General features: G+C 44.8%; 1 protein-coding gene across 2 annotated transcripts in view; it reads left to right on the forward strand.

The window, feature by feature from the left end:
* The window catches only part of CEP97 (centrosomal protein 97), a 93,132-nt gene extending 79,779 nt beyond the window's left edge, over positions 1–13,353 (forward strand). For both annotated transcript variants that reach the window (XM_063953595.1, XM_063953596.1), the window contains exons 10-11: positions 8,165–8,240; positions 9,804–13,353. In XM_063953595.1, coding sequence (XP_063809665.1) covers positions 8,165–8,240; positions 9,804–10,496 — 769 coding nt within the window. In that variant the 3' untranslated portion in view covers positions 10,497–13,353. The remainder of the gene's footprint in view (positions 1–8,164; positions 8,241–9,803) is intronic.
* Positions 13,354–14,907: the final 1,554 nt, after the last annotated feature.

Below are 14,907 nucleotides of genomic sequence, written 5' to 3' on the forward strand. Positions count from 1 at the left end.
CCAGTTGACCCGCAGCACCTGTGGCTAATTAGGAACCACCTTTGGCAGCGTTCTCAAGTAAGCTGAATACGCTTGTGACACGTCTTACGCCTCCTATGGGACCTCCAGTGCCATTGCAGCCACATATTGTCCCTGTAGTTAATCCGGCCTGGGTGGACACTCTGTCTACCCAGTTGCAACAATTAAATCAATCTTTGTTAGACAAAAGTCTACCCCACGCCCTTCTGGGGTCAAGGGGTCATCTAAGCGGGCCATTTCTTCCTCGCAATCGACTAATATTTAGGATAATTCTTCTGATGAGGATGGGGAATATATTTATCCGTCAGACACTGATACAGTCGCTTCTGATGAGGAATCTACAACCCAGGTTGATGTTCCTGACCTAGTTGAGGCTATTAAGCTGATTCTCCAAATAGATGATGAGATCGAGCCCACTACTGCGTCTAATAAACCTGCAGTTCACCCAGGCCTGGTTAAAGACCACTTTGGACGCCTGGGTGCAGGAAGTTGTCTCTCACGGGTATGCAGTCTCTCAAGAGACATCCCCCTCGCCAGTGCTGCTCAACTGTTATCCCTTTGGATCTGTTGAAAGCGCAAGCTCTACACTTGGTTGTACAATCCCTCCTGGACACAGGAGTGGTAGTGCCGGTACCTCTATCCCAGAGAGGCAGGGGGATACTATTCGACCCTGTTTCTAGTTCCAAAGCCAAATGGGTCTTTCCAGCCTATACTCAACCTCAAATCATTGAAAAAATTTGTGAGTGTGTCCAAATACCATATGGAAACTCTGCGCTCTAATGTACTGGACATGGAACCCGAAGACTACATGGTATCCCTGGACATAAAGGATGTTCACCTGCACATACCTATTGCCATATCGCATCAGCAATATCTGCGGTTTGCTATTGGCAACCTACATTATCCGTTCCAGGCCCTGCCATTTGGACTGGCCACGGCCCCTCGGATCTTCACCATGGTCATGGCCAAGATGACGGCCCTTCTTCGCCGTCAGTGAATCAGGATCCTGCCGTATCTGGACGACTTGCTGATCCTGGCGAACTCCCAAGATGTTCTCCTCAGTCATCTGGAACCGACGGTCCAATTCATACAAGCCCACGGGTGGCTCATCAACTGGAAAAAGTCCTCGCTGGTCCCTGCTCGAAGCATGGTGCACCTAGGGGCACTGCTGTACACATACAGCCAGCGAATGTTTCTGTCTCCAGAGAAAGTCCTGAATCTTCAGGGCAGGATCAGATACTTCCTCTCTCGCCCAAGAGTGTCGATACACTCTGCGATGCAAGTACTAGGCCTCGTGGTGTCTGCTTTTGACATGGTCGAGTACGCTCAATTTCATTCCCGCCCTCTGCAGAGGTTAATCCTTTCCAAGTGGGACGGCCTGCCTCATCGGATCAGGTCTCAAATGATCTCCTTGACTCTGTCTGTCACTGAGCTGGTGGCTACAGGACCAACAGTTGAGCAGGGGCCGTCCCTTCTGGATCTCCAACTTGGTCCTCCTGACAACAGATGCAAGTCTGCGAGGTTGGACCGCGGTGTTGGAGCAACACTCTCTCCAAGGTCGGTGGACCAGGGAGGAATCTCTTCTCCCGATAAACATTCTGGAATTGCTAAAAGTGTTCAATTCATTGACGCTTGCCCTGCCTCTGCTACAGAACAGGCCTGTTCAAGTACAATCAGACAATGCCACCACGGTGGTGTACATTAATCATCGAAGCTTGTACTCGAAGCCGCATGACAATGCTGGAAGTATCAAAAATCCTCTGTTGGGCGGAACACCATCTGCCAGCAATATCGTCAGTGTTCATTTCTGGAGTCCTCAACTGGGAAGCGGATTTTCTCAGTCGCCAGGACGTTCACGCCTAAGAGTGGAGTCTTCATCCGGAAGTCTTTCAACTCCTAGTGGACAAGTGGGGCCTACCAGATGTAGACCTGATGGCGTCTCGACACAATCACAAGGTTCCGGTCTTTGGATCAAGGACAAGGGATTCTCAAGAAGCGTTCGTGGACGCACTGGCAATTCCATGGAACTTTCGGCTGCCCTACGTGTTCCCTCCAGTGTCACTCCTGCCAAGGGTACTACGGAAGTTCAAGCAAGAAAGAGGAATACTGCTTCTAGTCGCTCCAGCGTGGCACAGACGGCATTGGTTCTAAGACCTGCAAGGTCTATCGATAGAGCGTCCTCTTCTACTTCCTCAACGCCCAGCCCTCCTCGTTTAGGGCCATTGTGTCTATCCAGACCTGGCCAGGCTGGTTTTGATGGCGTGTCTCTTGAAGCTTCACTCCTGAGGGCCAAAGGATTCTCCGAGGCGGTTATTCAAACTATGTTGAAGGCCCGCAAACCGGCTTCTGCGCGGATTTATTACAAGGTCTGGAACTCTTACTTCACATGGTGTGCTGCTAAGAATTATGATGCCTATTCGTTCAGAACTTCCAGGCTTTTGGCTTTTCTGCAACAAGGCCTAGATTTAGGGCTTTGTCTGGGCTCCTTCAAGGTTCATGTATCTGCTTTGTCTGTGGTTTCAGAGAAAAATTGTGTCTATTCCTGATGATCATACTTTCACTCAGGGTGTTTTATGGATTCAGTCTACCTATATCCCTCCTGTGGCTCCATGGGATCTGTCTGTTGTCTTAAATGCCATACAAGAGTCTCCATTTGAACCTCTTGAGTCTGTGGACCTTAAATGCCTTACACTTAAGGTCCTGTTTCTGCTGGCTATTGCCTCTGCTAGGAGGGTGTCGGACTTAAGTGCTTTGTCCTGTCATCCACCCTTTTTGATTTTTCACCGTGACCGGACAGTTCTTCGAACTCGCCCCGGTTATCTACCTAAAGTGGTATCTTTCCATCTTAACCAAGAGATTGTGGTTTCGGCTTTTAACTCTTCTGGTTTGTCTTCCAAAGAACGGTCTTTGGATGTGGTACGGGCTCTCCGTATCTATGTGGAGAGGTCTGCCTCTATCAGGAGGTCAGATACCCTGTTTGTACTTTTTGGTTTTCACAAACGTGGCTGGCCTGCGAATAAGCAGACCTTGGCCAGATGGATTAGAATGGTGATTGCACAAGCCTATGCGCAGGTTGGACTCGCAGCTCCTGCTGCTAGCAAAGCCCATTCTAATTGGTCTGTTGGATCTTCTTGGGCGGCTCTACGTGGCGCGTCTGCTGAACAATTGTGTAAGATGGCTACGTGGTCCTCCGTGAACACGTTCATTAGATTCTATGCCTTTGATACTTCCGCCTCCCAGGATGCTTCCTTTGGACGCCGGGTTCTTGTGCCCACTACGGTGCATAGGGTGTATTCCCTGTGGAATCCCAGTGTACCCTGCTGCAGAAAAGGATATTTATGGTAGACTTACCATAGTTGAATCTCTTTCTGCGAGGTACATTGGATTCCACAGGGCGCCCACCCTGACGTACTTTGCTTCTTTGGGTTTGTTTGGCATTGGCCGCTGGTCCCTTCTCCTGTCCTGAGAATGTGGTTCTATATGACTAACATCTGCCGTCTCTTTTACCTGCTACTGCATTGGACTGGTTAACGAAACTGAGCTCCAGTGCCCGGAGGCGGGGTTATAGAGGAGGCGGTGCAATGCATCCTGGGAACAGTCAAAGCTGCCTCGGGTCAAGATCCAACTCTACACCCCAATGTATTCCCTGTGGAATCCAGTGTACCTCGCAGAAAGATTTAACTATGGTAAGTCTACCATAAATCTCCTTTTTTTTTACCAACCCTTCCGCCACCACCTAAATGGTCTTATACTGGAATTTCCTTTCGGTCCTTTCTTTCCACTCAGCCTTTTAGAGGACGCGGAAGAGTTACACTCTTGCGAGGTAGAGGTCGCGGCAAGCAATCAGTCGCTGCTCATCGTCAGGACCCAAAGCCTGCAGAAAAGACCGTGGCATGACTGTCTCCCCTCCCACCGAGGCCCAAGTACAGTGGGATTGCGGCTTTGAAACTTTCAGGATGCCTTGTTCAAGATATCCGACAATATGTGGATTCGCAATATCATCTCCCAAGGGTAAAAGTTAGATTCAAAGTTTTTCCGCCAAAGAAATATTTTACGACAAGTCTTCCACTTCTTCTGGACAAACCTTTGGCCCTTCAAGGTGCAATACAGTCCTTGGTAGAATCGGCTGTGTTAATGCCGGTACCACTGCTTCAACGTAGTACCAATACCAGACAGTACTGTACAACCAATTCTGAATCTGAAATCATTAAATTAGTTTCTGTCTTCTTACCGGTTCAAGATGGAGTCGCTCAACTCGGTGATCTCGAGCCTGGAACCCAAGAAATTTATGAAGTCTCTGGACATCAAGGATGCATATCTCCATATTCCGATATGAGAACCACACCAAGCGTTTCTCAGGTTCGATTCAACAGGATCATTTTCAGTTCGGAGCCCTACTATTTGGTCTGTCCACAGCCCCCAGGGTGTTTACCAAGGTCATGTCAGTGATGATTGTTCACCCCAGATAATTGGGAGTCACAATAATATACATACCTAGATGGCCTCCTCCTCAAAGCTCCATCAGATCTCATTCTCCAGGAGCATGCTGTATTACCATACAATGTGTTAGTAAAACATGGATGGATAATTGATTTTCAGAAATTCAACCTTCAGCCGTCACAGCGTATCCAGTTTCTCGGAGTGATCCTGGACACCAACGTCCAGAAAGTTTTTCTGCCTTAAGACAAAGCTCTGGGTATACAGAAACTTGTCCAAGCCGTCCTCAAGCCAAGGCTGGTATCAGTCCATTTATGCATTCATTTGCTTGAGAAAATGCTAGCAGCTTTCAAAACTCTGGAGTTTGGTCGTTTTTCATTCACATCCTTTCCAGCTGGATCTGTTACATCAATGGTCGTGGTCGCACCTACACCTTCAACCGTTAGTTTGACTGACTCCAGAGATGCGACTTTTGCTTCTTTGGTGGCTCCAACTGCACAATCTCACTGCAGGCAGGTGGGTCGGTGTATTGGCCTGGACGCTACTAACGATGGATGCCAACCTCAGGGGATGGGGCGCGGTTGTGCTGGACTTCCATCTTCATGGCCATTGGTCTCCACAGGAATCACTGATGCCAATAAATGTGTTGGAACTGAGAGCGATCTACAATGCACTGGTAAAAGCTGCCCAAGTTCTTCGATCCAAGGTGGTAAAGGTTCAATTAGACAACGCGACTGCTAGAGCGTACGTAAACAAGCAGGGAGTAACTCGCAGTTGCCAAGCGACGTGAGAGGTGACACGCATTTTCCAGTGGGCCGAACGCAACGCTATAGTGCTCTCAGCAGTATTCATTCTAGGAGTAGACAATTAGGAAGCAGACTACCTCAGCCATCAGGATTTACATCCGGGAGATTGAGCACTTCACCCAGAGGTGTTCGACGCTCTGACACAGGGCTGGGGGTGGATCTTATGGCATCCCGTCTCAATCATCAGCTTCCTCGATACATCTCCAGAACACTGAATCCTCAGGTGGAAGCTGTAGATGCCCTGGCCGTGCCTTGGCCGTACAACCTAGTATACGTGTTTCCTCCGTTTCCTCTATTGTCTCAAATTCTCAAGAGAATCAAACGCGAGTCAATCACGGTGATCTTGGAGGCACCAGATTGGCCTCGGAGAGCTTAGTTTTCAGACCTGCGCCTTCTGCTAGCGGACGATCCTTTACCTCTGCGAATGGATCTACTCCAACAAGGGCCCTTCGTGTATCCAGATTTACCACGACTATGTTTAACGGGATGGCTCTTGAGGCAGACATCCTAAAACGCAAAGGGATTCTGGAATGTGTGATTCCCACGATGTTATGTGCACGAAAACCTGTTATGGCAGCCCATTACCATCGCATCTGGTTTTCTTATCTCTTGGTGTGACCAAAAACGGTTTCAATCAGATTCTTTTCTTCTCTCATGGTCCTTAATCTTTGTTCAGGCAGATTTAGATTCCGGACTTCGTCTGGGATCCCTGACAGTTCAGGTATCTGCCTTATCGGTTTTCTTTCAGAGACGCCTAGCGCTCCTAGCGGTTGTGCAAACTTTCCTACAAGGGGTCCTTCGGGTACAACCCCTATGTGTTCCCCCTATATGTGTTCCCCCTACAGCTCCTTGGGAATTGAATCTGGTGCAGGATTATCTGCAGTCACTCTGTTTTGAACCCTTGGAAGACACCGGTATTAACTATCTTACTTGGAAGACTGTTTATCTATTAGCCATGGATTCAGCCCGGAGGGTATCTGAATTAAGTGCCTTGTCTTGTATGCCTCCCTACTTGATTTTTCAGCCTGATAGGGCTGAGTTGAGAACACATGCTTCCTTTCTTCCCAAGGTCGTGTCTGCTTTTCATATCAATCAGCCAATTGTGGTACCGTCCTTACAGGAGGACTCTGGGATACCTTCTACTCTGGATGTAGTGAGAAAGTTGAAGATCTACGTGGAATGGATAGCACCATTACGAAAGGCGGATGCTTTATTCATGCTTTATGATCTTCCGTGGTGAGGGTGGCCTGCTGTTAAGCAGACCTTGGCCTGCTGGATTCGGTTGACTATTCGTCAAGCCTATCTACACCAATCTAGGCGACCTCCATTATCCATTGCGGCCCGCTCACCACGCTCAGTTGGGTCTTTCTGGGCTGCCAGTAGGGGGGCTACCACGTCTCAACTCTGTAGAAAAGCCACTTGGTCCAGTATTCATACGTTTGCCAAGTTGTACAAGTTTGATACTTTTGCGGCTTCATCTTCACGGTTTGGCCGTCTTGTTTTGCAAGTTTCTCAGCGATCTCCCGCCCAGGGTGGAACTTTGGGACATCCCCATGGTCTTGAAGTTGTGCCAGTGTCCCCTAGTGGCTGACAGAAAAAGGAGGATTTTGGTACTTACCATTAAATCCCTTTGTCGGAAGCCATAGGGGACACTGGCTGCCTGCCCGTCGCTGTTCTCTTGCCTTCATTGTTGTTCTGTTCGATTATGTGCTCTCTTCCCTCGTATAGTTTTGTTCTCTTGTTCCCGTCTCCTCTCGGCTAATTCATAACCGAGGGATGATGGGGGATAGAGGGGTAGGAGCCTGTTTTACTACTTAGATTATTGAAAGTGCCAACTTCCTTTAAGCCACCATCATCACTCCACGGTGTTGAAGTTGTGCCACCCTATGGGTTCCGAAAAAGGGATTTATCGGTAAGTACCAAAATCCTCTTTTTTTTTTTTTTTTTTTTTTTTTTCTGCTGTTAATTAGCTAGTGCGTTAGGTGACAGATGTGAATCAAAGGTTTCAGGTGTGTACATGCTGTATTTGTGTTTTATATATATTAAAGAATGAATGTGTTTGTGGGGGTTTTTTGTATGGTATATATGTATGCAATTGAAATAAGTTTGATTTTGATGCAAATGCAGTGATTCTACCTGGGAATTGTCTGCACTATCCTCGATCTCAGGCAGCTGCCCACAAAAAAGGTAGTCACAGGAATCACTATAGAGCTGAATGTGAGAGTGCTCTCAAATAGTCATCTCATTTGTATAAAGTGCTGGTGGCTCTTCTGTGCTTTTTTTCTTCTTCTTGAAAACACTTAGGGGTTTATTTACTATGCCCTGGTGCTTCAGGTCATATTAATGCCTGAAAATTAAAAAGGCAATGCTTTTGTTTTGCTATTAAAATCGCTGCCCTTTTAAATTTCGTGCACAAATGCTATCCGTAGCATCTGGCTTTGGTAAATAAACCCCTTAGGGGGAGATGTATCAAGCATCCTAAAGAATGGAGAAGTTGCCCATACCAAACAGCCAGCTTCTAGCTAGCATTTATCAAGTACATTATATAAAATGATACATAGAAGATTATTTGGTTGCTATGTGCAACTTATTTACTTTTTTTGGTTCACTTTTTCACTCTTTAGAAGGTTTCATGCATCTCCCCATTCATGCACTAGACACTAAATTAAAACCAAATTATCTCAAATGTGACATTCTCTAAAAGGATCTTTGGCACAAGTAGAACGGAAAATGACAAAAGAAATGTAATACCATTCATAACTTGTAATTTTGTATCTTTGTGCATATTTTTTTGATGATTGATATTAAACAACCATTCACTGATAAGCCCTTTAATTGCTTATATCTTAAATGTTTTATCTGTAATATGAGACTGTTACAGTAATAGGCATTCTCTACTCTAGGCTGAAGAGAGAGAGGGATGAGGAGCGGACACAAAGGCTTGTCCAAGAGGAAGTTCTGAAATATCTATGGGAACAGGTAATTTTGTACACCATATTATGTATCAACAGCTGTTGTGATGAAAGTTATGATAAAAATGTGATCTGGAAAAGAAGGAAATGAAATTGTTTATTGTGTCAGTTTTACTATATATGTACCCTCCAGCCTCTCTGTATAGTCATTATGAAAAACTTTATACTCAACCACAAGATGTATCTAATCCTCTGGTATCCGCTGCTAAAAGCTACAACGATTAATTGGGTATTGGATTGAGGCCAACTTGCATGGAGAGATATTAAGGCCGTGCTGTGTGCGATTAGAAGAATGCGGTATGGAGCTGCAGGTTAGAAGGAGGGGATGCAGCAGCCTTCTCCACTTATAGAAAGTTCTCACATACTTGATCGCACAAACTAAAGTAGGCTAATGAAAGGAAATGTATGAGATTTGCTGCTATAGATTAACCAATAGATATGTAACAGTTGCTGCCACTGTGCCTGGTATATGTAAATAAAAGACCTATTAAGATAGCTGCTCCTTCCTGCAACCACTGAACCTTATATGTCAGTAACAAAGGTCCCTGGGCACCTGAGAACCCACAGTTACTTCTGTGTGCAACTAATGTGGAAGCCAGAACTTGTACAAGGAAATTGTTATCGCACAGTTGCGCTGTTACTATGAAGGAAGACCCAGTGGGGTCCATGGGACCTCCCTTCTAGACTTGTCCCAATAGATCCAGCAGTTTGCTACTAATAGATGCAAAATAAACCTAATGTATTTGTCCTGGGAGTAAGCGATACCCACCAGAATTTCTTCCGAGCAAACCAAAAAAGGTTGGAAAAAAATTATTATTATTATTTTTTAAAAACCCCAATAAACTGAGAAATATCTTTTCAGTTCTTAAAAGTATTGATGACATGGCATTAAGACTACACATGAATAAAACTAATACCGTATTTTGAAAAATAGGACCGTATTCACTTTAGTACTTTGTATACCTAATGCAGCAGGGTGTAGTACGGCTGACCGGCGGTCAGGAGACTGCCGGTCAGCTTACCGACGCCGGGATCCCGGCAGCATACCGACGCCGGGATCCCGACAGGGAGGGGCGAGTGCAGCAAGCCCCTTGCGGGCTCGCTGCGCTCACCACGCTGCGGGCTCGGTGGCGACCTGCGGTCGCCACGGGTTTTATTCCCACTCTATGGGTGTCGTGGACACCCACAAGTGGAAATAGTCCCTGTTGGTCGGCATGCCGACCATCGGGATAGTGAGCCGTCGGGCTGGTGGAGGAGGTCATGTGACTGTCAGTCAGCTGACCGGCGGTCACATGAATACCACCCAATGCAGCAAAGTCTTTATGGTAAACTTGCTCACATCAGTGAAGACATTAAAAAAATAACATGTTATCTGGGACCTATTTGAACACAGTGGATATAATGAAACAGTTGTACTGTTCCCTGAGCTTGATTTGCCAAAGTACAGTATTTTACATTTTACGTAAATATGCTGTTATATGCCATGTGCCCTTTGAATTATGTTGGCTATATTCTAAGGTTGTCACAAGTTTAAAATGTGTGTGTATACATCTTCTTTTCTGGTTTTCAGGTTCGATCCATTCAAGAGTGGCAGAATAATCTAAATGTTCAGGTTGGAGCGATTTCAGTGTCTGATGTCCTTACATCAAGCAAATCTTTTCCTGAAATCCCGTTCTGCTCGCCCAAGGCACTGGAAGAGCATCCAGCTTCCGATGTGTCTCTTCCAGGAAACATGAATAGAAAAACCTCCCCTGACATCCCAGACTCTGGTTTCCATTCCATTAATATAGACCGGAGTTCTCATCAGGAGACCAGTAGTTCTGAAAAGAGTTCTACTGAGGTAAGTACAACATCTGTACAATCCTTGGAAACCGTAAGACACTACAATCAACATTCATCAGATTCCCTTCTGGACCAAGAGACTGCAGCCAATGACCAAAGTAAAAATAGCAATGAGAACTCGAGCAGTGAACAAGACAGCAGTCTCCTGCAGCAGTATTTAGATAATGTTGAACAACTTGAGCAAGCAGATGATAACACTAGTCAAAGTGATATGACTGAGGAAAGTAGACCTGAAGTCACCAGCAGTTCAGTAAACTCTGACTTCCTCTCTAGCAGCACTTCCCACATCAATTGTGATGATTGTGCACAAAACATCACTGATATACATGACAACGCCTTTCAATCTTCCGATGAAACGCAAGGGTTGCAGAAATTCTCCGACACGTGTATGGAAGTTCCGCAAGGGGACTTGGTGGTGTAGCGTGATGGATGCTTAATTGTTACTTTCTCATGTATTCATATGTTCTATGACATAACCTATGAATTGCCTTCACTTGTGGTTGGCTAGCAAGTTATGCTACTGTTATGCACTTTGCCACAGTGACACTGTAAATGTTCCTTTCTGTGAAATGGGCAGCTGATGTATCCATCATTATGTTTAATAGAAGCTAGGTTATTTACTCATACACAGGCATTCTGTGCATATAAAGCCAATATGCAGACCAGGCGTTATGAAAGGCAATAGAGATGGCATGCCTTGGTTACATAGTCTAGGAGTACAAAATATGTTACATTACTTAAATAATCTGTCACATTAATAGGCGCCCAGACCGATTCGTGTTTGGGCTAATCAGTCCCCAGAGTGTCATCCAAGTTTCTGTACCTGGAGTACTTTTATGCAGTATTGAGCTTCAGCAACATGAGAAGATGCTGCTGACAGGACTGGCTTTCAGCTTGCCCAGCCTCCCAACATTAAGTTTTGTGTATATTTATGTTAAAGGGTTGATTCAATTAGATGCGAGTCTGCTTACCTGGTGAGATTTTTTTTTTCACTGCCCCATCAGGCTGCGTCCATAAATCCTCAAGTCTGGTGTGATATAAGGGCAAGATAAAGTGCCGTTGTTAACATTTTGCACTGTTACAGAAGTCCCCTCCCTCCTCACACCCCTAATTGCATTGGCCCCTTAAAGTTTGTTATTTCTCTTGAATCTGTGTTTATCCATCTTGTTTTACTCTGTAGTAATTAGATAATAGTTTGGTGCTAAACAGTCTGGCAATACTGAAATTGCTCTATGGCCAACCTATTGATTTCCAAATTTGGCTGAATCAGCACGCTTTTGTAGAACCAAGTATATTAAAACTACTTAAAAACAAAAGTGATCAAATACAATTCCTGCACTATAACTGTTTGTTTTTTGGAAGTTCTTATTTTATTGTCTGTTTTTGTGGGTTAGTAATGAGATGCTACTGACCTATGTCAGAGAGAACACAGTGGCCACCTATGGCCTCTAGGGTAGTACTCATAAGCTTTTGTGTGCAAGTATTTCATACAAGGTTGTTTTATTGCGTCTGTATAATTGCATTTAGGTGAACATGCCTTCAACAAATGTAAATGTTCAAATAATTACTTTGTATCATCGATGTGTCTTATGCCTAAACTTTGTGCTCATGCAAGACTGACCATGAACATGTGACCCAGATTAATGGAGGAAGGTTGAGAAGCGGATTTGTTAATGAACTTTAATAGCTGAAGGTGTTGAGGCACAAGCATTGGGCTTTTGTGGTCATGTTTATCAGTAACTTCAAGCTACAAAACAATAAAATGTGAAGTTTGTTTAAGAAGTATTGAAAACCAGATCTGCGTAGAGAACACTTACTGGTGTATTTCTATTAATTGGTATTGCAGCCTGACCTTGTAACTTCCTCAGACCAATTCCTGGTAATGTGGTCCATAGACTTTTTAATAGACCACATAGAATGTGCCAGATAATAATTATCTAAAGTCTGATTGCTTGCTATTGTCAGTAACTCCATTTGTCCTCTTTGGAATGGTTGGATAACTCTCCGTTTAAGTCACTTGCATCCTCTCCTATCCCAAACAGCTTCTGCTGCTGTGTTATCATCCATTTTTTCTCTCCAGTCCTGAACTGTAACATTGTTTTCCCATGTCTCAATAATCTCTACCATTAACCCCTGGCCACCACTGCTCTTCTTTCCTGTAATGACCCTTTACCAACAGTTTATGGCAGGGAGAAAAGGTGGAACAGTGGCTGAAGGATGACCATTTACCTGCTGGTGTAGTTTTTGACTGGGGACTGATTTGGTACAGTGGCTGGTATGTTCCATATAGGAGAACATGCAAGGGACACTATTTGATGCAAGTAGTTCACCCAGGGAGTGCTTCATGGCATTTGGTTGAATATACATAAATACTACATATTGTGATTAGCAAAATGGGTTTGTTTTTTTTAGAATTACAAACAACCTTTTTAAATTAGTGTTTAAGCAATAACAGGCATAATAGCGTTTCTAAACAAAGTTAGAAAATAAAATGTATTGATTCCTGGTGAAAATAAGCATCAGCAATACTAAATAAACCTGGCCTGGGTGATCACTCAAACTAATGGAAAGCACACTCAATCCAAAACTTCATATCAAGAGTCCCTTGTATAAGAGTTGTCCGCAAAGAACTTGAAAGTACGTTGACTAATCGACCATAAGTCAAAGTAGTTTTTAGTTTAGTGCCTGAGAGTACTGTACATGGGTCCAAGTATACACTCGTAATGAATACATGTAATGGCTTTTGCCAACATACTTTTCAAAGGACATGTTAATGTTAGTGTAATCCCTTGTGTTTGGGCTACTCATGAGAGACTCACATTTACAAGTCATTTTACTTTGCTTGTTCACCTGTATTGTGAATTCATTGCAGGTTTCTTCTAAAATCAGGTTTTCAGATGATTTTTGTAAGCGCCTTGCTGGCATAACTTCTTTATATTAGTTCTCAGCAGTCTGATTTATGCAATTTACATACTTGTACAGATCTTTCTACAAGGTTGGAAGACGTAACATGGTATTCTTGACTATCTGTAAATATCAAATAGTAAATATCAATAGTGTGTTGGTTGCTAAAAATAATATTTATTAGGTGGTATTGGGAATAATTATTACTATTTATGCAGTCATGGAACATAACTAATAAGAAATTGCACAAAACAATTCAGGTGTGGTTTGAATGCATGTATTATTTAAAACCCTATTTTATCTTAAATGTGTATTTTTTTAGAGTGCAAATGGTTGTCATTTTCAACAATAAATAAAGCTTTTAAAAACTACAACTGATTAAAAACGTTTTCCTGTGATGAGTTTATTTTTTTTTTATGTTTAACACTGTGTTGATGAGTAAGTTATGCAACAGTTTTCAAATAATACCATATCTCATAAAAGCAAAATTGTCATGTTTTCCAATATTATTCCATTTGGTTGTTAATATTTCTCTAACGTCCTAGAGGATGCTGGGACTCCGTAAGGACCATGGGGATAGACGGGCTCCGCAGGAGACATGGGCACTTTAAGAAAGACTTTGACTCTTGGTGTGCACTGGCTCCTCCCTATATGCCCCTCCTCCAGACCTCAGTTTGATACTGTGCCCAGAGGAGCTGGGTGCATTTCAGGAGCTCTCCTGAGTTTCCTGTAAAAAAGCATTTTTGTTAGATTTTTTATTTTCAGGGAGCCTGCTGGCAACAGACTCCCTGCATCTAGGGACTGAGGAGAGAGAAACAGACCCACTTCTCTCAGTTTCAGGGCTCTGTTTCTTAGGCTACTGGACACCATTAGCTCCAGAGGGATCGGTACGCAGGTATCACCCTCGCCGTCCGTCCTAGAGCCGCGCCGCCGTCCTCCTCGCAGAGCCGGAAGATAGAAGCCGGGTGAGTATGTGAGGAAAAGATCATCACAGGCGGCAGAAGACTTCAGATTCTTCACAGAGGTAACGCACAGCACTGCAGCTGTGCGCCATTGCTCCCATTCACCTCACACACTCCGGTCACTGTAAGGGTGCAGGGCGCAAGGGGGGGCGCCCTAGGCAGCAATTTAAACCTCCTATATGGCATATAAGTGTATATACATGTACAGCTGGGCGCACTGTACATGTATATAGAGAGCCCCCGTCATAATTTGAATTATTTCGAGCGGGACAGAAGCCCGCCGCTGAGGGGGCGGGGCTTCTCGCTCCCAGCACTCACCAGCGCCATCTTTTCTCCACAGCACCGCTGAGAGGAAGCTCCCCGGACTCTCCCCTGCTTGATACACGGTGAAAGAGGGTTTTTTAAGTAGAGGGGGGGGGGGGGGCACATATTTGGCGCAATACAGATTACAAAGCGCTACTAGGTAAACACACTGTTTCTCTATCGTCCTAGTGGATGCTGGGGTTCCTGAAAGGACCATGGGGAATAGCGGCTCCGCAGGAGACAGGGCACAAAAAGTAAAGCTTTAGGATCAGGTGGTGTGCACTGGCTCCTCCCCCTATGACCCTCCTCCAAGCCTCAGTTAGGTTTTTGTGCCCGGCCGAGAAGGGTGCAATCTAGGTGGCTCTCCTAAAGAGCTGCTTAGAAAAGTTTAGCTTAGGTTTTTTATTTTACAGTGAGTCCTGCTGGCAACAGGATCACTGCATCGAGGGACTTAGGGGAGAAGAAGTGAACTCACCTGCGTGCAGGATGGATTGGCTTCTTTGGCTACTGGACATTAGCTCCAGAGGGACGATCACAGGTACAGCCTGGATGGTCACCGGAGCCTCGCCGCCGGCCCCCTTGCAGATGCTGAAAAGAGAAGAAGGTCCAGAATCGGCGGCAGAAGACTCCTCAGTCTTCTTAAGGTAGCGCACAGCACTGCAG

Source organism: Pseudophryne corroboree, chromosome 2 (assembly GCF_028390025.1).
Source record: "Pseudophryne corroboree isolate aPseCor3 chromosome 2, aPseCor3.hap2, whole genome shotgun sequence".
In the NCBI taxonomy this organism is placed as follows: domain Eukaryota; kingdom Metazoa; phylum Chordata; class Amphibia; order Anura; family Myobatrachidae; genus Pseudophryne; species Pseudophryne corroboree.